Genomic DNA, 26647 nt, shown 5'->3' with positions numbered 1-26647 from the left:
GCCACTGTAGCATGTAATTCACAAACCTGTCTATCTTCAAACATAATTCAAACTGGATTGTTGCTAACCCGAACAAAATAGGTATGATACAATTTTTAGCAGCAGAAATGAAATGTCATCATTTCCAGTGTACTACAGAACACGTTAATGAAGTACTTCACATAATACTGATCATAGTTTTACTCTGGATATATTCAGATATGTCATGTTGGCTAAAATGAGTGATATTAATATGTAAGGGTTTAATTTACATCTATTTAAGGAACCATAAGACGTAAGATTCCGTAGTAAATATGAAATCAATCTTATGGATCTTTGGCTACTTTTAACCAGAAGAATGGAACTTTTTATCGCAGGGATTATGTAACACTTTTTATTCACTGAGAGACAAGAGAGAAGAGTGTTACCTTTAAAACGTTTAAGAAGATTTATTTTTAAACAATTTTAAACAAGACTAACTCTAAACTCTAAGTGAACGGATGGATCTTGGTGTGGATGAGACGTGAGATGAGTGTATGTGTGAGTGGTGTTGTCATCAGAACTCTCGTATCCGGAGAAGCAAGTCTGAGTGGGAAGTGATGTTTTGCTCTTAAGCTATGATCGGAGTTTCATAAACACATGAGACGCCATCTTGTCGTTCCACACATACCCTTCAGGATGAGACCTCCGTACAGATCCAGAATGCCAGGTCCTCAGAACCCCCTTCAGTACCGGAGCCGATGAAACAGCGTCAGCAGTACGACAGACTAGTCTTTGGATTGTCTCCAGGTAAAAAGCGACGGTAGGCTGACAGCGTCAGATGGACCTGGAGGGTCAGTGAGTTCAGCTTTTATTCTGAAAGGAACCGTTGCTTGGTTGGTAAAATGCAACAGATTTTATCCAGCTTGTTGCTTCTTTGCTTAAAAAGGAAGTCCGGGTGGCCGGTCCGACACTTCTCTTAGCATGCGGAGAACTGCAGTGACCTGAAGAGAACTCAGAGAACTGAACTAAGATGGTGTGGGACTGGTTTTATTAATCTGGATGTTTTGATTTTTGGTCGAATCAACGTTGGCAGATTTATAAACACCACAGTGACTATGCCACGCTTCAGAAAGGAAGGTTCCGATTGGATGAGTAAAAGCAATGTCATGAGTTTAAATTACATGTGATCAGGGTGTCTAGTGCAGCTAGATTAATGTCATATAACTCATTGAACACTGTCATTTCACAGATTGGTTCACATTATTATTGACTAACACTTTGTTTGATTAGCTTTATTAAAAATAGAAAGAGTTCATCTTTCTTCTCTTGGGCTGGAAAGGAGAAGTTTTAGAATCAAATGCATGACCTTGAACAATATCTCATGCAGATTAGTTCCTGCTGAGGAGAGGGGGAAACGACTTTTAGGTGGAAACCAGTCGTTTCATTCTGTTACAAATACGAACCTAAAATGTTACTGAAATGTAGTAAAGTTTTGTTCCTAAAATATCTAACCATAAATATCAGAAGGGAAACTGGGAACTAGACAACACCAGTTTTATATCAAGTCTGACATTTCAGCCTCATCATTCTGTAGTTTTATTTCATATGTTTAGCAGCAGACCATGGTCTTGTTGCACTTGAAACATGTCAAATGGAATATTCCACTAATCAGCTGATTCAATAATATTCAAATACTAAAATAGCTGCAGTCCTATTTTATACCTTTAACAGAAAAACAAACAAGAAGTCACAAAAACACAACCTGCACCAAACCCAGAAGGTTTATAAATACATCACGGTGGTGTTGTACTCGAACACGTTCATCTAACAATCATTTAGCTCCAGATCTCCACGGAGCTAAAGCCTTAGCTAAACATCCTGTTAACCATACAGTTTATAAAAGTAGAACACCAAACGCGACTATCATACACAGGAGTGATCGGCGTGGTGTCTACTCTTCTACGTCTACGCCGTTGAGGACGGACCTCTGTAATGAACACATCTACATTCAATTGAATGAAAGAAAATGTTCTTTTTGAAATGACACCGACAAGAATGTCTGAAGATATTTCAGAATCAGCTTTATTGTCAAGTATGTGAGTTAGACTCACGCTACCAGGAATCTGCTCTGGTGGATGTTATTGTGTTTTATTATATGTACTACTGCTGTGTGTCCGTGTCTTTAACCCTCCCCCTGTCCTAAAGGGTGTGACCCCGCGAGGAAAGTTGACCATCGAGCAGGATTGATGGTTTATCCCTTGGGTCCACGTGGAAGGGTTGAGGTGGTGTTCACTCCTCACCCCTTCCACGTGGACCCAAGGGCTAAACCATCAATCCTGCTCGATGGTCAACTTTCCTCGTGGGGTCACACCCCTTAGGACAGGGGGAGGGTTAAACCATTGTAAGAAGTACTTTTGGATTTAGACATTGCAACACATTTTTTATGCTGGTGCTACAAAACCTACGACCTCGTAGCTCCAGTGCTATGAGCTAAAAATTGTTTATTATTTTTATTTAATGTAATTAAAATTGAATACAATCTTTTGGGGCCCCTGCCGGTGCTGAGCTCTTAGAAACGTCCTAACCTTTCCCGCCCTGACGGCACCACTGCCTTTGGGCTCCACACCTGTTGCAGTCGTGTCCTTTGGCAAGGCATGTCACCCTTCTTTCCTACGGGTGGATGGAGGGAACCAGCATTGGTAGTGGGCGTGGCAGCGCACCTCGGTCCTCCTCGTCAGCAGGTGAATGAGTGTTGGGGGTTGTAGAACTCTGGAACATCTGAAGAGTGTGAGCAGCTCACAAACCCACAGTCAGTTCAGCAGCACTCATCGCAGACCTGACCAGTCACGCGCACACACACACACACACACACACACACACACACACACACACTACGTCTGTAACACTCATAGGAAGGGAGCTCATGGGTAAAACACGTCTGTGACGTTGCCTGTGGCAGCCTGGGCCAGGCTCAGGGGGAGAGAGGTCCAAAGTCTGGGGGCCACAGTCTGGCCAAGTTCGCCAGACCTTTAGCCTGTTGGCTTTGGCCACTGGACCTCAGGGACCTGCTGGAGGTGTAGGGACTGAGAAGATCCGGCCTGGTCACTCCCCCTTCTGGAAGTGGCGAGACCACAGAAGCAGGACTAGATGTATCAAGTACACCCGACCCTCATGCAGAACAACTCCTCACTATAAAAAGAATCATTCTGAAACATTTGATGAGTTTGTGCTTTTCCAGCTTTTACCCTCTCTGCTTCACTCCACCAGCATGTGTGTGTTACTCGTGTGACGCTAGGCCAGCCTGGAGAGTGCAACAGCAAACGTCGCCAGAGTGAGAGAGCCAGCATGTGACGATCATACTCACTAAAACCGCCCCTTGGACGTTAACTCCCATCCCCACCCACCCCCTAATCTTGTAGCAGCAGGACAAAGACATAGACACAGAGGTCAAAGGTGACTAGATTGGAAAGAGATGGTGCTGGTAAGGCTGAAAGTCTGATCAGATATGACCACATGACTCGGCTGCTCAGAGGGATGGATGTAGAGGCGACGGGACCAGCTGGGACGTCCATGAATCTGAAGATAAGGTCTGATAAGTGTTCCCAGCTGAGACCAGAGACTCGTTTACAGCGTCCTCCCGCTGACGCCTGTAATGCCTCCTGGACTTGGAGCCGGGTCCCGACTGGTCCAGACCCAGTCTGAGCATTAACACCAGTCTGCTGTAAACCACCGTCCATTCTCAGTGTGAGGACACCAGTCAGAGAGCCGGGCAGCTCTGTGTCCGTGGCCATGGGTTGGATAGGTGTGTGACCAGTCCTGGTGTTCAGTGCCAGGAAGAGATGGCAGCTATCAGCGGAACAACGTGACCACCATGTCAGGAGCTGGACACCGGAGGCCTCAACATGGGAACAGAGTGTTGGCTGTTGTCTTCTTATGTTTCACTAGAAATGTGAAAACGAGGGAACTTGTTCTGACTTGAGTACTTGAAGCTTGGTGTGTGTGTGTGTGTGTGTGTGTGTGTGTGTGTGTGTGTGTGTGTGTGTGTGTGTGTGTGTGTGTGTGTGTGTGTGTGTGTGTGTGTGTGTGTGTCACCCGAGTTGTCAACACTCTCTACTGGAACAATGCTGCGTTCAAACGCGTTGCGTTAATTTCGGGGTAAGTTACATAAGGCAGCCATTTTAAACACGCAGGGTTTTTCCTGCGTTCAAGTGTGCGTGGCGGCCGCCTCCAGCTAATTCTGTGCCGCCTGATTTCACTCCGCCCCCAGCTAAATGGGTGTACTTTTAACTGCAGTTGCAGCGTTGCACCACTGCAGGGACGCTGTATCGTAGCACTGGTGCAACATCTTTGATTTACTACTTTCCCAGAACTTTATTGAACAAAAGTAAGTTACGTGTAAGAAAAATGCTTTTTACTGGCGCACAGTGTGGTCATCTGGATGCAGTGGAGGAAAATAAAGGAACCAGCAAAGGCAGAACCGGTCCAAAGTTTGGGATCAAAAGTGCAGCTACACGCAGACTGGCTAATGCTAAAGCTAACGGGTAGCAGTCTCACGATCAAGTGGCGCACAGGAAAATATATGATGATGGTAAAACTAAGAGCGGATGAAAAGTCCCCCCATCCTGTTTACTCTGCATCCTGCAGCGCTACGGATCAGAACCGCTGCAGATACGGGTCACATTACTGCTGGCGCAGGAAGTACGGCAAGCCGTTGTATTATATAATTCACAAACGCTTCTATCTTTGAACATAATTTGAACTGGATTATTGCTAACCCGTACATAATAGACATGCCAGCGTTACATTGTTAGCAGCAGAAATTTAATGTTATTAGCATTTCCAACACAAATGCATGTTAATGAAATGCATTATATGTTACTGCTTATATTTATGTGTTATTTAGACTAAGGTGAGTGTTATTAATGCAAACCTAACATGTTACTGAAATGTAGGTCAAATATTTAAAATGATTTTTAACTATAAATATCAGATGGGAAAAAGGAACTAAACACCAATCTAATGCTAATTATTGAGCCTTTCATAATAAGAGTCTGTTATTTCAGCCTGATCATTTTGTTGTTTTATTTCATATTTTTTAGCAGCAAACCAGTTTAGTTTCACTTGAAACGTCAAATGGAATATTCTATTAATCGCCAGAAGCTTAGATTAGAACACTTAACGATAACATATTTGGCCTTTAAAAGGTGAGGCGGTGCACAGTCAGGATGGTACCCCCTCTGCCTCAGCTTGAGCCAGGAAAACCCTGGCATGTCTGTGAACAGCAGGTATATGTCCAGCCCAAAGGTTCAGCTGTCTCCATCCACACCCAAGACACCTGAAGATCACCTGGTGACCAACCACACGGTCCAACAGTCACAGAGACCCGGAGATCAGGCCACCACATGCAGCCCTAGTCAGCCCTAAACGTTCACACACTGATTTACAGCCAGGACTGCTTATGGAGTCCGGCAGCAGGGCGGGGAACCTCGTGTGCTTTAATCCTGGTCGTCAGCTGTTCTCGTGCACGCGCCCGTCCTGTTACAGAACTAGGAGAAGGGATCAAAGGTGAAGCAAAAGCTTCAGCTTGTGGTTCTGGTCTTTGTGTCTGCATGGATACCATTCTCTCAGTGGCCCGGGCCCGTTTGCTCCGGTTAAACTTTTCCTACACGTGACCTTACATAACCCCCACACCCTTCTAGCTGGATAAAGGTCAGTCAGACGTCTGATTCAGACTCTTTAATGCTTCATCAGCATTTTGTGGTTGGCTATCAAAGTAAATCAGCAGCATGCTCCAAAAGTAATATCTTGACTTTTCAGAGTATTCTGATAATCCTGATAATCTCACAGCTTTTACAGTTTAACAGTCATTCATTAATAATTATACAGAAGGAGTGAAGTGCCGTGTGGTTGGTTGTGGTTTCCACACACACTCTCTGATGAAAGCTGCTCACAGAGGGACCCGGCTTCCTCCGATGTGCCCAGCTCCAGAAACCTTTACATCAACATTAAAAACCTTCATGTATTCATCAGCCTATGAATACATGTTCTTATGCTGCACCTGCTGCACTGCATTAGCTCACCACTTAACTTTATTTCTTTTTAATAATTAAGCTGTGTTTTATGTCATGTTGATTATAATGTTCTTGCCAATGGAAAACACACACACACACACACACACATTCCACAGAGCGGACCTTGGAGGTAAAATCATATATTGTTATTATTTTAGACTCTAAAGGGACGAGGAAAACAACCCTGACCCCGTGTCCAAACGCAGCAGCTTCCCCTCAGACCCACAAACGGAGGCTGTAGCCTGTTTCTGTAAAGAACACAACACCATGGGCACCTTAGGGAAACAAAACAACAAATACAAAATGTAAGAAAAATAAAAATGTCTCTTCCATTCAACAAATACACTTCCATTAACAACCAAGACGTTCCCGTTGTGTACAAAGGTAAACCGTTCCACTCCGCTGATGCTTCCAGTGTGAAGTAGGGCTGATCCTGCTGTTGAAACCTAAAAAATCCCCCCATCAGAATAAACCACAGTAAAGTTTGGTGTCTATCTATGATAGAATAGAATAAGACTTTGTTGTAGCTGCTTCGGGAGCAGCTACATATCAGGTGGTATGCCCGCGACTCTACGCAGGGACGACAGCAGGAGCGTAACCCCCAAATTCCACTACCTCCGCTCCGCTCTGCTCCGGTCCGCCCCCGCCTTCAGCAGCCGCTCGCTTCCGAATTCAATTTTTACTGGTACCCGCTCTACAACGGCTCCGCTCCGGTGCGGAGACCTGAGGGGGGCAAACAAGCATGCGTGGGATTTTCGAGATCTTGCGATACGGTCCGAGCAATAAACGCGGAAGTTAGATCCAAACACCCGTTGTGTGGGAGAAGCATCGACATGAACCGTTTAATCTGCCCATCATGTGTGTTGAGAGATCAGCAGTGTTTGGATCAACAAAGGGTGACTACTTTGATAGTAGAAACTGTATTTATGGCTTATTTTTGTGCATTTAAACTTCAGCCGCCATTGATAGTTGTTAAAAGTTGTTAAACCTGTGCATATGAAACAAAAAACGCCTTTTGTTTATCGATTTATTGTGAAAAACGGAAGTTGTGCCCGCTCCTTTTCCTGTTGGGCCGTTGTGATTCCTGTCCATTTACTGCGGAGGTGCTCCGGTGTCCGGCGAAAATAGGATCGATTCTATTTTTGCCGGACGCCGGAACAGAGGGCGGCGCACGGCGCCGCACTGCCGGAGCACGGCCGCAGTAGTGGAATTGCTCTGATTGACTACAACGGGACCGATTTTGCTCCGGCGTTCGTGTCGGAGCGGAGCGGAGCGGATGGAATTTGGGGGTAACACTTGCAAAGCCTTGGAGAGACAAAGTTGGGACACTCTTTGACCTCGCCGACATGGCCACATGGTTCGTCGCTAGCGGCGACTTCTGGCCGGACTGGACCCTAAAATTACCCCTTTTTCACTTTTACAGTGATTATTTGGGTGATTATTGACCAATAATGTGTATTGATTATTACACTGATTATGTATTTTATCAAAGTATTTAACTTTTGGAGCTGCAGGAAACACACGACGGACGTAGCGGGAACGTAAAAGATGAAAAAGAGCCGGGCAGGTTAACGTTAAACGGAAACTAAAAAGTGCGTCATATAATTGATATTGTAGCGTTAATGAGTGGCTACATGTGTAACAAATGATCAATAAGATGTGATGATTCTATATAAATATTAAATATCAACCTGATTGATCTTTGAATGTTTAATCAGAAGATTCTAGTTATTTTACTTATTCAGGGACCATAAACACACTTCGTATTAATTCAGACAGAGTCAAGTTTAGTTCATAAAATGAATTTATTTCTATTTCCCTAATCTAATGGTTATATAAGATAAGGTGTGAATGATGATGTAATGGACATGAAGGGGTTTAGTGTGATGCTGGAATGGAAGCTAGATGTTTTAGCAAAACCTTTCTTAAGTATCTGAGGGAGTTTGTGGAGTCAGGGTTGTAAAATCATTTGGTTGTATGTTTGGTAAACTTTGTTTATAAGACCATCCAACACAATCTGTTGAGTCTTCGATACCCTTTGTGTGGAGATCCCCGTTCAGATCAGGGGTCACGACGTCGGGATGGACATAGACCTCGAGGTACCAGGAAACCGTAGATTAGCTCAGATACGACCCGTCTAGTCTTGAGATGTCTCCAGGTCATGACAGGAAGCTGGAATGCTTGTTTGCATCTAAGGCGGGCCGATGGCTCTTAGAAGAGCCGTTTGGTCTGATATCACCAGGCGTTGCAGAGAGGCTTTGACCTGAGGTCAAAAGATAGGATGGTTTCGGCCGGTTCGACAGTCAGCTAGAAACTGAATTAATCAGGAAGTCATTCCTGTTTTATTGAATCACATTGTTGATAAATTTGGCAAATCAGAATTTGACGCGTTTGAGGACTTTACCAAAAAATACCTCAGAAGTTCCTCCTTCCTTCAGATGTGAAGATGGTTAGGGTTAGGGTTTTAAACTGGATGTTAAACATTAATAATAATATTATTATTGTGTGTACGAGTATACTGATAGGTTAACTTGTTAAATCAACACATACTGATCTGGTGTACATGAGACCTGAAATAGATCAGTACAATATTCATTTTAAAGCCATCGTTGGTGAAAGTACAGGTTATTCAAGCATTTGATGTAAACATCTTGTTCATTCAACACATTTGATTATTTCAACCTATAAGTTGTAAAGTCACATGGGAACGTTTAGGAGTCTGAACTTTATTCAGAGTAAAGATGCAGGAGTCTGGCTTCTGCACGAGACCTCGACTGAGAATGTTATTTCTCAGGACTGGAGAAGAGTTCTCTGTTTCGGGCAAGATAGATGGTGTGTTTGTGTCTTCAAATGAAAGTTAATTTCTGGTCATTTGTAGGTGAAATTTGACCACTGGTACGTTACAATATAAATATTCCAGCGTTTGCAATAAAACAGCTTTACTCTAAGGGTAAAAACTTTAATATCAGTACGAATGTATGAGTTGTATAAAGCAAAAAGGCAAGTTACCACAGGAAGTGTAAATAAACTATTTAAGATATTGTTAGCTTTATACTTTAGCTTCCATTGCTACCAGCTAATGGGGCATTCGATTCCTCCTCATGACTCAAAAATTCCGACTTCCGAGTAGGAAAAATTAAGTATTTGCAAATGAACGTCAAAAGGAATGAAGGTCAATCAATCAATCAAAGCTTTATTTATAAAGCGCCTTCCGCAACCCTGTCAGGAAGCCCAAAGCGCTGAAGTTAGTCAGTCTTTGGAGGGCGATAAATCAGCACAACGAGCAGGCGGGGGGAGATGCACAGTTCAAAGGAAGAAAATGACATGGTGGATGTAAGATGTTTACAAGGAAAGCTGGATTTAAAAACAACAACCAGCCCTCCACCTCTGCCCCGTGATCTGGGGATATTAAAACAGGAGCAGCCAGGTGGTACCAGCTCCAGCAGGGCGCTTGAGTCACCAAACGGGATCCAGGACTCACAGATGCAGAGAAAACTCAAGTCATGCTGAATAAAAAAGTCACGAAGAATAAAAGTTTTGTTCAGCACAGACCTGGCATTGACCAGACCAAACCGGGTCTGCGGCGGGGCTGCAGCACCGAGATCGCGCACGGGCCCAGTCTCCTTTAACTCTGTGCCCGTAACCAAGCACAGATTCTCCCAGCAAACCCCAGTCTGGCGAGGTATTCGAGCCGATCGGCCGTGGCGCGGTGCCAGTTCACCCTCAGAGCCCTAAGTTCCCTAGGCAGGGTGCAGAGTAATCCGTGAGACATCTCGGAACCACCGGGTCAGAAGCTGTGCCACATCGGGCCAGCCGCTTCTTCAGGGATCCAGGCTGACGTCTCACGCGCCGGCTACCTCTCTTTCCCCGTCTTCTCCGATGCTTCCTTCTCGAGCTGGGGCGGACAGAGGGCAGACACATCACGGCTTGGGGGGAGAAAGCACATGGGCAGTCCAACCAGCAGCACCATCCGTGAGGTTCCCAGCGAGGTTCCCAGCTCGCGCAACCCGCTACATCAATGGGAGGGCGAAGCCTCAGCAGCGCAGCTCGAACGTAAGTCACCAGGGAATCCACACCATTCAAAAAAGTCATCAGAGACTATAAAAGCCATAAGTCATAAAAGCCAATAAAACGCCAATAAAAGCCAGTAAAAAGCAAGGTACCACTGCATAAAGAAGACGAGCAGCTCGCAGCTGCACCCGTGCGAGCGCCATCTCACTCTCCAAGGTACACAGTAAATGTAGTTCACAGCAAAGATGTTTGTTTCAGTGTAATCAGCAGTTTATAAAACTACAAGAACCCACCATCACACAGTTTATAAAACTACAAGAAACCACCATCACACAGTTTATAAAACTACAAGAAACCACCATCACACAGTTTATAAAACTACAAGGACCACCATCACAGTTTATAAAACTATAAGAAACCACCATCACACAGTTTATAAAACTACAAGAACCCCATCACACAGTTAATAAAACTACAAGGACCACCATCACACAGTTTATAAAACTACAAGAAACCACCATCACACAGTTTTTAAAACTATAAGAAACCACCATCACACAGTTTATAAAACTACAAGAAACCACCATCACACAGTTTATAAAACTACAAGAACCCCATCAAACAGTTTATAAAACTACAAGGACCCACCATCACACAGTTAATACAACTACAAGGACCACCATCACACAGTTTATAAAACTACAAGAAACCACCATCACACAGTTTATAAAACTACAAGAACCCCATCACACAGTTTATAAAACTACAAGGACCACCATCACAGTTTATAAAACTGCAAGAAACCACCATCACACAGTTTATAAAACTACAAGAACCCCATCACACAGTTAATAAAACTACAAGGACCACCATCACACAGTTAATAAAACTACAAGAAACCACCATCACACAGTTTATAAAACTATAAGAAACCACCATCACACAGTTTATAAAACTACAAGAAACCACCATCACACAGTTTATAAAACTACAAGAACCCCATCAAACAGTTTATAAAACTACAAGGACCCACCATCACACAGTTAATACAACTACAAGGACCACCATCACACAGTTTATAAAACTACAAGGACCCACCATCACACAGTTAATACAACTACAAGGACCACCATCACACAGTTTATAAAACTACAAGGACCCACCATCACACAGTTAATAAAACTACAAGGACCACCATCATACAGTTTATAAAACTACAAGAAACCACCATCACACAGTTAATAAAACTACAAGAAACCACCATCACACAGTTTATAAAACTACAAGAAACCACCATCACACAGTCTATAAAACTATAAGAAACCACCTTCACACAGTTTATAAAACTACAAGAAACCACCATCACACACTTTATAAAACTACAAGAACCCCATCACACAGTTTATAAAACTACAAGAACCCCATCACACAGTTAATACAACTACAAGGACCACCATCACACAGTTAATAAAACTACAAGGACCACCATCACACAGTTTATAAAACTACAAGAAACCACCATCACACAGTTTATAAAACTACAAGAAACCACCATCACACAGTTTATAAAACTACAAGGACCACCATCACACAGTTTATAAAACTACAAGAAACCACCTTCACACAGTTTTTAAAACTACAAGGACCAACATTCCACAGTTTATAAAACTACAAGGACCACCATCACACAGTTTGTAAAACTACAAGAAACCACCATCACACAGTTTATAAAACTACAAGAAACCACCATCACACAGTTTTTAAAACTACAAGGACCCACCATCACACAGTTTATAAAATGACAAGGACCCACCATCACACAGTTTATAAAACTACAAGGACCCACCATCACACAGTTTATAAAACTACAAAGACCACCATCACACAGTTTATAAAACTACAAGAAACCACCATCACACAGTTTATAAAACTACAAGAAACCACCATCACACAGTTTATAAAACTACAAGGACCCACCATCACACAGTTTATAAAACTACAAGGACCAACATTCCACAGTTTATAAAACTACAAGGACCAACATTCCACAGTTTATAAAACTACAAGGACCCACCATCACACAGTTTATAAAATGACAAGGACCCACCATCACACAGTTTATAAAACTACAAAGACCCACCATCACACAGTTTATAAAACTACAAGAAACCACCATCACACAGTTTATAAAACTACAAGGACCCACCATCACACAGTTTATAAAACTACAAGAACCCACCATCACACAGTTTATAAAACTACAAGAAACCACCATCACACAGTTTTTAAAACTACAAGGACCAACATTCCACAGTTTATAAAACTACAAGAAACCACCATCACACAGTTTTTAAAACTACAAGGTCCCACCATCACACTGTTTATAAAACTACAAGAAAGCACCATCACACAGTTTATAAAACTACAAGAAACCACCATCACACAGTTTATAAAACTACAAGGACCCACCATCACACAGTTTATAAAACTACAAGGACCCACCATCACACAGTTTATAAAACTACAAGGACCACCATCACACAGTTTATAAAACTACAAGGACCACCATCACACTGTTTATAAAACTACAAGAAACCACCATCACACAGTTAATAAAACTACAAGAAACCACCATCACACAGTTTATAAAACTACAAGGACCCACCATCACACAGTTTATAAAACTACAAGAACCCACCATCACACAGTTTATAAAACTACAAGGACCACCATCACACAGTTTATAAAACTACAAGGACCACCATCACACTGTTTATAAAACTACAAGAAACCACCATCACACAGTTTTTAAAACTACAAGGACCCACCATCACACAGTTTATAAAATGACAAGGACCCACCATCACACAGTTTATAAAACTACAAGGACCAACATTCCACAGTTTATAAAACTACAAGGACCCACCATCACACAGTTTATAAAATGACAAGGACCCACCATCACACAGTTTATAAAACTACAAGGACCCACCATCACACAGTTTATAAAACTACAAAGACCACCATCACACAGTTTATAAAACTACAAGAAACCACCATCACACAGTTTATAAAACTACTAGAAACCACCATCACACAGTTTATAAAACTACAAGGACCCACCATCACGAAGTTTTTAAAACTACAAGGACCAACATTCCACAGTTTATAAAACTACAAGGACCCACCATCACACAGTTTATAAAATGACAAGGACCCACCATCACACAGTTTATAAAACTACAAGGACCCACCATCACACAGTTTATAAAACTACAAAGACCCACCATCACACAGTTTATAAAACTACAAGAAACCACCATCACACAGTTTATAAAACTACAAGGACCCACCATCACACAGTTTATAAAACTACAAGAACCCACCATCACACAGTTTATAAAACTACAAGAAACCACCATCACACAGTTTTTAAAACTACAAGGACCAACATTCCACAGTTTATAAAACTACAAGGACCCACCATCACACAGTTTATAAAACTACAAGAACCCACCATCACACAGTTTATAAAACTACAAGGACCACATCACTCAGTATGTCCAGAGGAGAAAGGAGAGGAACAGGAGTCCATGGAGCTGGTTTAGTTAGTGAAACACCTCAATGTTAAATTACAAACTATTGTACGGTATTGAAGTTTGCTTTAGTGTCATCTGTAGTTTATAACACATGGTGTCCTCATCAGAGTTATTCCAGAGGGATTAGAAGAGGATTAGGAGTACATGGAGCTGGGTTTGTTGTGGTTAAATGTTTTCGTATTGAAGAATGTTGTACAACACACAATGATACAATATAGTTGGTATGTTATTTATCGTGATAGTTTTCAAATATGGTTGTACATTGGGAAAATAATATATCCATTCATCCATTTTCATCCACTTATCCGGAGTCGGGTCGCGTGGGCAGTAGCCTAAGGCGAGAGGCCCAGACTTCCCTCTCCCCAGCCACTTGGGCCAGCTCCCCCGGGGAAATCCCAAGGGGTTCCCTGGCCAGGTGAGACATAGTCTAATAATATATATTTAATTTAAAAGGAATTCATTCATTATTAAAGAGTAATGGCTAAATTAACTTGTTTTTGCTGATAACCTGTATAGATGAGTGTCTAATGGTGCTGTATACATGTGTAATCATTAGTGTGGCAGTTTAGTGCAACTTACTCTAAAGTTAATATTTCAGCCCCAAACCATAATTCTGTCTCCATCTTCAGGTTAAAACTCCGCTCCATATTTATGTAGAACCAGCTGTGGCTGATGGCTAAGCTGAAAAACGTGACGTTGTCAGCAAATTACTACATGGGTGCACCGCACTGGTCTCCAGGTGAGGCAGCAGCACCTCGACCTGGCTCAGCCACTCATCTGCCGATATAACACGTTAGCGCTCGGAGCTGCTCGCCTCCTTGAAAAAAAGGCCCTCCTCCCCTTTTCATCTAATGATTGCATTTAACAGCGTAGGGTTAGCATACATATTTATTTTGGGTGCTTTTTAAGCTCCATATACTACACCACATTTGGCCAATAAGATGTGAATTTCTATATAAATATGGAAATCCAGTCTGATTGGTCTTTGAATGTTTAACCAGAAGAATTAGAGTTCCTTGTTTATTCAGGGATCGTAAGACACTTCGTATTAATTCAGACAGTCAAGTTTATAAAAAGTAAGAAATTTATTTTGTAAACAATTAAAAACGTGACAACTAGGAACGCTTTATGTGATGAATGAATCTAAGTGGATGGAAGGTGAGGTGTGATGACGTGAGTGTGATGTTATCAGAACCCTCGTGTCTGGAGAAACTGAGTTCTGAGTGGGAGTGAATTTGGTCTGCATTAAACTATCATTGATGGTTTGTAAAGCCACATCAATCTGTCGAGTCTACGTACCCTTATCGGAGACTCTCTTTTGGATACGAGATGTTGGGGAGTCCATGGACCCCACGGTACTGAAGTCCGTAGAGAAACCGCAGTACGACCAGGTCAGTCCAGAGTCGTCTCCAGGTCACGACAAACAGGTGGACTTGTTTTGCGTCTATGGAAGGACTCTTAGGGAGTCGGAGCTGGTTCAGCTTTATTCTGGAGGAACAGTTTGCGGTATCAGCTTTAGCATACAACAGGTTTTGACAGCTTTTCAAAAGATGCGATGGGAGCAGAGTTTCCCTCCGATGGCCAGTCAGAGTTGGGCTCAACTGAATCACTCAGGAAGTGATGCTGTTTAAATAATGGCCATATTTTGGTTTACTGACAAATCAGAACTTGCCCTGTAAAGGGGTTTTGCCAACAACCTCAGATACACACCTCCCTCGGATGTGAAGATGCTGATTTTGTGGATAAGAAAATATCTTTGTGCAGTGACGTTAACTTGTGTCATGGAGATATGGTGAGTGTGTCTTGTCCAGTCAGTGTGCTGATTAAATATATGGGTCATATATTTCATTTCATCCTTATTCATCTTTCAGTGTAATAATATTAATTTCAACTTCAGTAATTTAATCAGAGATAAATCAAAACATTTCATTTAACCATATTGTCCATTTCATTATATGATTTAATTATGAAAGTTCATCCGTCTTGTTCTGTGAAGAAAACTAGTCTTAGATAAGAGTGAGCTTGCGAGGGAGCTTGGGTAAGCAACAGTGTCTTTCATGCAGATTAAAGGCACCAGTTAAGACTTATGTCTCCAAATGGCCAGATACTGAAGAGGTCAGACTGTAGGTGGAAAACGGACCATTTCTGGAGGCTACAACAGGAAATCCTCCAGAATGCTGCAGAATCTGTGTCTGCTCTTCTCCTGAGCAGTCAGTCTACTGTGAGTGTAAGCTTGCGTGCACGAGCGACGGCACGCACGCTCGTTAATAACTCATAAAACCCCGACAGGGCACGTGGGGGGGGGTTGAGGGGGTGCGGTCTATTCCTGCCTCAGTGCCGCTCTCTCGAACCTCCAGGCCACGCCTCTTTCAGAAGCGTTTTCCTAACAGGAAGTGTGGATGAAACAAGTCTCCACCCATGCCTTGACTCTCACTTTAAACACTCAAAAAAGTCTCAAAAAATGGTACCATTAAGTACCGGTATCGAGTCCTAGGTTCTAGGAATCTGTACCGAATCGATTCAAATGTGAAAGGTACCCATCTCTAACAGTGAGTATGTGATGATACTCTCTACTGAGCACTTGTAGAAGGACAGCATCAGCTTATGGTCCATGCCACATCTTGTCAGTGCAGCCGCTACCGGGCTTTCTTCAGCAGGGCCTTAGTGTTGGCACACCTAGTGAGATTGGAGGAGATGGTGTTTCCCGGGAAATAAAAGAACATGTTGTAGATTTACCTGCTGAATTCTAAATTTCTTATATTTTTCATTGACTTCTTACATGCCTGATTGGGACCACTGATGGGATGCTTGGGGACAGCCAATGGGACAATCGGCATAGGAGTGATGGGAATGCTGGATGGTCCAGATGTGGCTTGTGGGTGATAAAACCCAGGGGCGTCATTTATCAACTGCTCCGTCTCTCGTATGCGCTGCTCCGTCTCTACCGCAGATGCAGAAAATCACCGGGAGAGTTTCTCCCTTCATAAAGGAGCTTCTTTCAGACATTAGGAGAGCTGTTTTGGTGGTAGCAGTCTCTCCTCCGTGCTGGTCTGTTTGCTGCTGGGTGTTTTTGGTTTATTTAAACTTGGTAACTTGAACTTAACGTTGGTAAAGATACTGTTAGCATTTTCGCTAACAGCTTCTTGCGTTTGGATAAGCTGTTAAGTTTTGGTTTAGAGTTCATCTTTTTTGTGGTGCAGATCTCTCTTTTATTACATTTAGAGTGTTGTGGGTTTTCAGTTTAGTGTAAAATATCACCTTGAGTTTGGTTTAACCGCCCAGTTTAGAGTTTGGACCTTTGGAGATTCTTATTTTGGTCCAGAACTCAGTAATCTTTGCCCAGTGGGACATCCCTAGTTATTTGTACTTTGTTTTAATTCCCCACAGGCAGAATTAGTTTATTATTCCCAACCTGTGGATGGAAAGATTTATGATTTTTTGTAGTTGTAAAAAAAACCTGATCATCATTTTAACTTTGAAATCCCGTTATTGTCCCTTCATTTTTGCACACGAGCCAAACTCCCCAGGAAGAGTCGTAACACCACTCGCCTCACGCTCATAAGTGACCAAAACAAAGCAGCGTGGAGACACTCCGTCTCCAACCACCTCTCAGGCAGCAGCCTGCACTCCCAAGTTCTACACGTCACCAGAACATAACCAACCAACACAATAAAAGCAGTGTTGTACAAAATGGAAGGCCTGTAGTGTTTATTCTCTTACTGGAACAATTTATCTTTTTTTTTGATGAATTTATTTGAGATTTTCTGGTTTTTATTAACTGTGCAATAGAAAAATAATCGCTAGATTAATTGTCTAAATAGTCACTAGAATAGTCGACTATTCGATAAAATAATCGTCTGATTAATCGCTTTAAAAATAATCGTTTACCCCAGCCCTACTTGAAGCTGAACATTTTTTACAACTCTGCAAAAAAATTTGTCAATGAATTCATTATTTGAAGAACATTTAACAGAACCTGTTATTTTACCATTTCCTTTTCCTTCCCTGCTTCTTGCATTTTCTTTCTTGTTTTTATCAAAAACAGCCGTGATTCAGATCATCAGCAGGTATGCTGTTGAAGAAAGATTTTATATATACTTGAAGAAAGATTTTATATATACATCCATTAAAAATCACACGTCAAATTTCCAAATGAGGCTATTCATTTCAGTCTGCTGCACTTAACGGGGGAAATGGAGTGGTCATGTATTTAATTAGTGTAATTACAACTAGCTTACTTCAAAGTCCTACAGAAATCTGACAATAAAGAACAAATGAATGTTAGTTAAACCTTTATTCTGCTAAATGTGTTTACAGTTGAGACAGTTTTAATGTATAAATAACATTGATATGATATGGAACAAAGCAGGTGTCCTCGAATTAACCATTAAAAAACTAAATAACAGTAAATAACAACTATCCTCTAAGAATTCCTCTTTAACTGAACATCGTATAGTTTAACAGTTTTAGAAACGGGCAAAGTGTCTCTTTTTAGGGAGTCAAACTATGGTCACCCTAATCATGGCACTTGAATCACAGGGGTCTCATTTATCAAACATTGCGTAAAATCTTTACTAAACCCATATTTAAGCTCAGCAAAAAAAATGTACAAGTAAGTGTGTGATCTATCAAACATGGAGTACGCACAGCTGCACGCAATCTCTGCTTTATAAATCAGAAACTATCTAGAAAGGTTCTCAGCTGCATTTTAGTCACATCCTGCCCTCACCACGCCCACTTACTGCCATAAATGGTCAATGCAAAGTGCCTTGTGGATCTCATGCATATACATAAGCCAGCTGTTGCAGCGCTCTGCCAATGAAATGGCGACCGCAGATCAAGGCCGATCAAGGAAGTGCTATTTCACAAGCAGAAGTTGAGGTGCCTGTGGGTGAGGTGGAGAAATGAAAGGAAGTGCTTTTGCAAAACAAATAAGAGAAAATCCACGGAGTGGCACAGCGTTGCTGAAGCCGTCAATGCTGACTTCTTCAGCGAGATCTGTGGCGGATATAAAAAAATGGCCCAATCAGGATTCCAGTGTGTCCCTTACATAGGCGTGGCCGTGGCGGCTCGCCACGGCTGAAATCCTAGCGCCACGCCTACAAGATCCCGTTTTATAGATTTTTTTTTGCGCTGTTTCCTGAAGAAGCAGCGGGAACTACTCTGTTGTTGCTTGTGATCACAGCTGGCAGGCAGCAAGGAGGAGGAGGAGGCAGGGACGGGTGGTTACAGCTAGGGATGAGCCGGGTACTCGTTTCAGACAAGTATCCGGTACGGATAAAGCATTTTTGACAAATACAAGCATGAAACGAGTAAAACTCATAAATATCTGTAATCGTGCTGAAGAAAAATCCTCATTGGGTAACTGACTGCCTTCACGCTCTGTGATTGGCCAGTCACAGGGAGCGCCCGCCCCTCCCTACACGAAACTGCAGCCAGAAGCTCAGTCTGGCCCATCCACACACACACACACACACACACACACACACACACACACACACACACACACACACACACACACACACCTTAATCAACATTGTTTTGTTTAACTGTGTGTGGGGTAAAATTCCAACAATGTTAGTAAAAAATCAGTTTAATCAAACTAAAATAAAATGGTTCTAGTATTTCATATTTCCTAGTATCTACTGCATGAGTTCAGATGCATTAATCCATGCACTTAAATATTAATGTTCTGATTTTACTGAAAAACTTGTTCTGTAATACTTCCTTTACTATTGTGATCAAACATATTTAATCTCAGTTCTGAGGCTGCTCTGTAAATAGTTTTCTAATAAACAATACACAAGCAACTTCTGATCAATCCATATCAATTTCAGATTTAAAATAATGTATTGATGTAAACCACACCCACTAATTTCCAAATAATAAATAAGAGGTGCAGTCATCTGTGCATCTCCTTTGATCCGCATTAGTGATGTTTTCAGCACCAGAACAATGAAGCAAAGAAACAGATTCCTGAGTTTATGTTAGTAATTTTATTTATTAGGTGCATCTGACCTTTTCTATTTTTCTCTGAAATGAGATCAAGTCAGTGCTTCTGTGGGTCGTCTCCTCTCTGCACTGGAAAAATGTACTTTATTATAATGTTCACTGTAATGCATCTTGATGATCTTAACAAATAAATTAAATCAAAGATATTGGTCAATAATGCCAAATATGTAAATTTGTGTTTCAGTCATTTTTATACTGGCTTAAAAATACTTCATTAATTCTACTAAGCAGGGGTGTAGAAGGTGTTTAACAGGGCCAGCCCAGTAATGATCTGGGACCAAAATAAAGGGGGCAGAAAGTGAAATAAAGGGGGGCAGACGGAGATGTTTTCCCAGACGCCAAGAAAAATTAAATGCCAAATCCACCTGCAAAGTAGGTCACTGAGAGTTTAAAACAGAAATTATTCTTGTGCAAATATTGGTGTATTCACCTTTAATACTAGTTATTACAATGCAGCAGTCGCTGGATTGGTGCAGTTCAGAGTGGAGTGCATCAAATAAAACAATATTAACATAAAGGTAAGACGTGTCATAATCCCCCCGTACAAATGATAATGCTGCAGGATTTCATAGTTTTATCCTTCTCAGCAGCAGCACTGCAGGTGCTCTCCATGTCCAACACGTGTGTGCGCCAGGTCCTTAGCCAACTTAAAGTTGCGCACATTTTCCCGCAAAGTTTTCTTTCATAAATCCCAAAGTTTGCGTGGAAAGTTGCTTATGCAGTTTTCCGACCCCGTTTTGTGCGTAAGCTAGCTTGATGAATGAGGCCCCAGCTCCGTATCACTTTTGCAGCCAGTGGATGAGTGGTTGCTAAGCAACTGGATGAAAGAGAGCGGTCTGTGATTGGCTGGCGGAGAGACTACTTTGCTTCGTAAGTTGTGAGTTGAGCGAGCGCTGGGAGAGATCTGCACGTGCAGATGGAGATGAGCGAGCCGATTGGTCGTGTAAATGAAATTATTTTAAATATGACAACAACTGATAATAAGATATTAGATATGAACACCTCTCTGTCTCTCTGTAGACATACAGACTCAGGCCAGCAGCATGTTGTCCTCGTATTATCCATATACACACCAGTAATAAGGACTGAAACAGTAAGCCACAGATGAAGGTTTGTGCCTCTTAATAATCATAAATGATCATCAGGGCTTTGGTAAAATCTGATCTCCAGTCCAGTCGCAATTATCATCTCTTCTGTTTCATGATCAGGAGCAGCTGGATGTTTCTGGCATCAACTTTATGCTCACAAAGTAGTTTTTTCCAGCATCACGCCCACTTTCAAGTGAAGCACGCTCCTCTTTTCACATTTTATTTCTTGTATTTGCTCACGGTCTATTTTTTCGTTTGTCCCTCCTCCTCCATGGATCTACCTGTGTGTCGGAGCATTGAACCACCGGTTGGTCAGCTGCTGCTGTTGTCGGTTATCGCGGGGATATTCTCTCTTCTGCCTGAGCTGATAGTCGCGCCTAGCGGCGGTGCACCAAATGTGGCCCTTAGGGGAGCGTGTCTCCCTCCCCAGCCCACCCTGCGTGCTACGCCATAATTCAACTGGCACAAAAACTCCACCTTAACCCGGTTCTCCCAACAGGCCAGAACACACAAGCAGCTGTGGCCAGAGCTTTCTTCTCTTCAATCTCCTAGCCCCCCTAAATAGACCTAACCGCGTTAGCGTAGCCAACAGAAAAAACAGACAATGTTTTGTTTTTATTTTGCTGCCACCCAAACTGGTTTCTGCAGCAAACTTGACCTGTAAAAATAAAACAAGATATCGGTTAGAAGTGTATTTAAATGGGAGGCAGAATGTATTTCATCATCACCGTAAGTCCGTTGATGTCGGGACTCCGGACAACGAACCGTAACTTCTTGGAAGCTCTGGGATCTACGAGTCATCTTTGGCCACCAAACGAGAAAAGCAGCTATTTGTAGCAGCAAACTAATCAGCTAGAAAATGTGTTTTTTACCGAGACAGACGTACTGTACGGACCCTCTAGTCTCCTCTTTGCTGCTCTTATGTGAGTGTGAGAGCTGGAACAGGTGCTGCAGGTCGCTTCAGTCATGAACCGTGTCCTCTAAGCCAAGTGTCCCGCTGCACTCCTGTGAACACGAGCGTTGTATTATTTATGCTCCAGTGCAGGTTTTACGAATGTGGACACGATTAGGTGACCATGTGACATCAGATGAGACATCAGATGAGATATCAGATCAAGACATCAGATCAAGACATCAGATGAGACATCAGATGAGACACCAGATGAGACATCAGATCAAGACATCAGATGAGACATCAGATGAGACATCAGATCAAGACATCAGATGAGACATCAGATCAAGACATCAGATGAGACATCAGATGAGACACCAGATGAGACATCAGATCAAGACATCAGATGAGACATCAGATGAGACATCAGATGAGACATCAGATCAAGACATCAGATGAGACATCAGATCAAGACATCAGATGTGACATCAGATGAGACATCAGATCAAGACATCAGATGAGACATTAGATGTGACACCAGATGAGACATCAGATGAGACATCAGATCAAGACATCAGATGAGATATCAGATGAGACATCAGATGAGACATCAGATGAGACATCAGATCAAGACATCAGATGAGACATCAGATGTGACATCAGATGAGACATCAGATCAAGACATCAGATGAGACATCAGATCAAGACATCAGATGAGACATCAGATGAGACATCAGATCAAGACATCAGATGAGACATTAGATGTGACACCAGATGAGACATCAGATGTGACATCAGATGAGACATCAGATCAAGACATCAGATGAGATATCAGATGAGACATCAGATGAGACATCAGATCAAGACATCAGATGAGACATCAGATGTGACATCAGATGTGACATCAGATCAAGACATCAGATGAGATATCAGATGAGACATCAGATGAGACATCAGATCAAGACATCAGATTAAGACATCAGATTAAGACATCAGATGAGACATCAGATGAGACATCAGATGAGACATCAGATCAAGACATCAGATGAGACATCAGATGAGACATCAGATCAAGACATCAGATGAGACATCAGATGAGACACCAGATGAGACATCAGATCAAGACATCAGATGAGACATCAGATCAAGACATCAGATGAGACATCAGATGAGACACCAGATGAGACATCAGATCAAGACATCAGATGAGACATCAGATCAAGACATCAGATGAGACATCAGATCAAGACATCAGATGTGACATCAGATGAGACATCAGATCAAGACATCAGATGAGACATTAGATGTGACACCAGATGAGACATCAGATGAGACATCAGATCAAGACATCAGATGAGATATCAGATGAGACATCAGATGAGACATCAGATGAGACATCAGATCAAGACATCAGATGAGACATCAGATGTGACATCAGATGAGACATCAGATCAAGACATCAGATGAGACATCAGATCAAGACATCAGATGAGACATCAGATGAGACATCAGATCAAGACATCAGATGAGACATTAGATGTGACACCAGATGAGACATCAGATGTGACATCAGATGAGACATCAGATCAAGACATCAGATGAGATATCAGATGAGACATCAGATGAGACATCAGATCAAGACATCAGATGAGACATCAGATGTGACATCAGATGTGACATCAGATCAAGACATCAGATGAGATATCAGATGAGACATCAGATGAGACATCAGATCAAGACATCAGATTAAGACATCAGATTAAGACATCAGATGAGACATCAGATGAGACATCAGATGAGACATCAGATCAAGACATCAGATGAGACATCAGATCAAGACATCAGATGAGACATCAGATGAGACATCAGATCAAGACATCAGATGAGACATCAGATCAAGACATCAGATGAGACATCAGATGAGACATCAGATGTGACATCAGATGAGACATCAGATCAAGACATCAGATTAAGACATCAGATCAAGACATCAGATCAAGACATCAGATGAGACATCAGATCAAGACATCAGATGAGACATCAGATTAAGACATCAGATGAGACATCAGATTAGGACATCAGATGAGACATCAGATCAAGACATCAGATGTGACATCAGATGAGACATCAGATCAAGACATCAGATGAGACATCAGATGAGACATCAGATCAAGACATCAGATGAGACATCAGATCAAGACATCAGATGAGACATCAGATGTGACATCAGATGAGACATCAGATCAAGACATCAGATGAGACATCAGATGTGACATCAGATGTGACATCAGATGAGACATCAGATGTGACATCAGATGAGACATCAGATGAGTCTGCTGAATAAAGAAAGTAAAGGTTTTAATCTGACACCAGAGATGTTTTAGAACAACTTGGAAGATTTCAGACTTCTGAAAATGGTTGTACTCCTCATCATCAACGCTCCACTGGACTTCCACACAGGAAACAAATACTGTTTGAAAACTTTCTCTAACCGATGCGACGCCCATTTACAGATACAGCTTTGTACTCGTGTGTGAAGACCCCGTTGTTGGACCATCATCGTGCTCTGTCACCTCCTTCCAAGTCATCTTCATGTCTATGAGTCAATCACAAGAATATGATTAAATAGCCTGAATTTGATATAGTGTCTTCTAGAGACCTGGAACCCCCAAACTCACTTTACAACGCAGTCAGCCATTCACCCTTTCACACATACATTCACACGTCTCCAATACAAGTCCTACTTCACTGTCAACGACAGCGGTTGCCAAACTTATTTAGCCGCGCACCCCCTTCTATGTCCCGACCATGTCGACGCACCCCCCAGCCCCCACATCAGGGCATGGCTATATATATATATATATATATATATATATATATATATATATTTTTTTTTTTTTTTTTTTTTTTTTTTTTTTTTCAGGTGTCAAGCTAAACAGACAGAGTTAAAAAAATATGATCGAACTTTTTCCCCATCACTTTCATTTTTTAAATAGTAATTAATAAACATTTGATACCATTACAATTTCCTTTGATTTAATTTTAAATAAATATTTAGAGTGCCCAGGTAGCACATAAACAATGCAATTTAACGGTTTTCTTAAAGTAGGAACGTTTAACCTGTGCGGCCAGAGCGCTATCCTTCCTTCTGCTCTGCGTAAACCTGAGCTGATCACCTACTTGTGCGTAATCAAATGTCTAAAGGGGAAAAGATGGAAAAGATATAGCCATGATGTTCACTTTTACCTCAGACCGACTTATTGCTGTTTTATGGTGAGGCTGAATCTGCGATCAGCTGCCACGCGGACTGGAATAACAAATGGTGCAGTAACATGAGTTGTGGTCAGGTTCATGAGGAGTCACTGGCTGGAGTGGACCCGACTTTAATACGTCATCCCAAAATAGAAGCTAATATCTTAATGTGACCTGGAATGAAAAATGTTATAAAACCTCTTAAAAGTTTTTATCACAGAGGAGGCAGCGCTGATTTCTGCCTTCAGTCTGACGGCGCGCCGGAGTTTGTGCAGCGTACGCTTATTGAATCTGTGTGTGTGTGTGTGTGTGTGTGTGTGTGTGCGCGCGCGGCACAGCTCCATGAGCCGCTCCAGTCACCGCGTCTCGTTATCGGCGCTATTTAAACCAATGTTGTAAAATGACTTCTGCCCAGCCCAGATGTGCTCACATGTGCACCCGTGAGCCGTGGTTCCGCTGGAACGCGTCTGACCTCTGACAGACGCACTCTGAACTTCAGATCTTCAGCGCGCTGTTAATAGCCTGAATGGGAATCATTTCTTGTTATTTGGTTACATCCACAATGTTCTGTGTGTGAGGTTTATAATGTCAGAACACCTGCATGAGACAGGTGTTAATTACAATCTGCCAGAATGACTCGCCACCTTCAGATTCCTCCAACACCGTTAAAAATGATCAAATACGGAACATATTGGCGTGCGCAGGCCAGAGTGCTGAAGCTCGGCGCATTGTTATTATGAAGCTAGGGCACATGCGGAGGACACACACACACACAGACGCGCGCGCGTGCAAAAATATACTTGTTTTCAATTACATTTTCTTCAGCCCACCCACAAATGAGTTTCTGGCTACACTAATGGTGACTTATGACAGACTTCTCTGAGCTCCGCAGCCATTACACTTTTCACCTCGCGCACCCCCTAGCGGCAGCTCGCGCACCCCTGGGGGAATCCCTGGTCTACAACGTCTCACGGTGAATTAAAACAGCCTTTTTAACCTTTAACACCGTTTATCAGACGTTAAGGCAGTCGGGGAAGCTAAAACGGTATTTGTTGCTCCGCTGTGGCATCGAGCTGACGCAAACGCCCGTTGTGCACACTGGTGCACGCTGGTGGCTGAGGCTTGTTCTCATTGACTGACAGCTCCCCCTGGTGGAAAAGCAGCACTATTGGTCAACGCTTTAGGCTCGCAGAGATGATTGGTTCAGCTGTAGAGCCAGGAGAGGGACTTAGGAGAAAAATAAAAATAAACAATACTTTTTAAACTGGGTCAGAGGGTCAAATTTAAGCATTGTTAAAGTTAGTTAACAATTTCTACTTCAGTACCCTGCCTTTAAAGAGCACTGAAAAGAAAAATGTTGCATTAAGTGTTAAGTAAAGAGAGAGATGTCATTTGTCTTTCTTTTTTCCTGCTGATCCAAAAATGACCCGATCCGTGACTCAAAACCGTGACACGATCCAAACCGTAGCCTTTTGATCTGTTGCACCACTAGTTTAATGTAGAAGCAGGGTGTCGATGTGGTTCATCTTCAGTTTTCCTTAACCTTCTCTTCCATAAAGCGCAGCATCCGCCCAACAGGAATGTGTTCTCGGTGCCAGCAGCATCTAGTGATGCAGCTCTGGGACACCCACCGTGTGAGACGGGTTCTCTGGGTTCAGCAGCAGGATGAAGCTTCAGTAGCAGGAACCAGACATGGAGTTAAGTGTCATGTGTGTGTGTGTGTGTGTGTGTGTGCAGGCGGAAAGCACGGGGGCACGACCT

General features: G+C 42.3%; 1 protein-coding gene across 1 annotated transcript in view; it reads left to right on the top strand.

The window, feature by feature from the left end:
* LOC107395593 (Na(+)/H(+) exchange regulatory cofactor NHE-RF1) overlaps positions 1-26647 on the top strand; it is a 54211-nt gene that overhangs the window by 3112 nt on the left and 24452 nt on the right. Inside the window, exon 2 of the mRNA XM_015975003.3 lies at positions 26624-26647. This exon is cut by the window's right edge and continues 147 nt beyond it. Within this exon, the coding sequence (XP_015830489.1) occupies positions 26624-26647 (24 nt within the window). The remainder of the gene's footprint in view (positions 1-26623) is intronic.

This window comes from Nothobranchius furzeri, chromosome 16 (assembly GCF_043380555.1).
Source record: "Nothobranchius furzeri strain GRZ-AD chromosome 16, NfurGRZ-RIMD1, whole genome shotgun sequence".
Taxonomy (NCBI): domain Eukaryota; kingdom Metazoa; phylum Chordata; class Actinopteri; order Cyprinodontiformes; family Nothobranchiidae; genus Nothobranchius; species Nothobranchius furzeri.
Note: the sequence above shows the minus strand (reverse complement) of the source record. Positions and strands in the feature narration are given on the sequence as shown.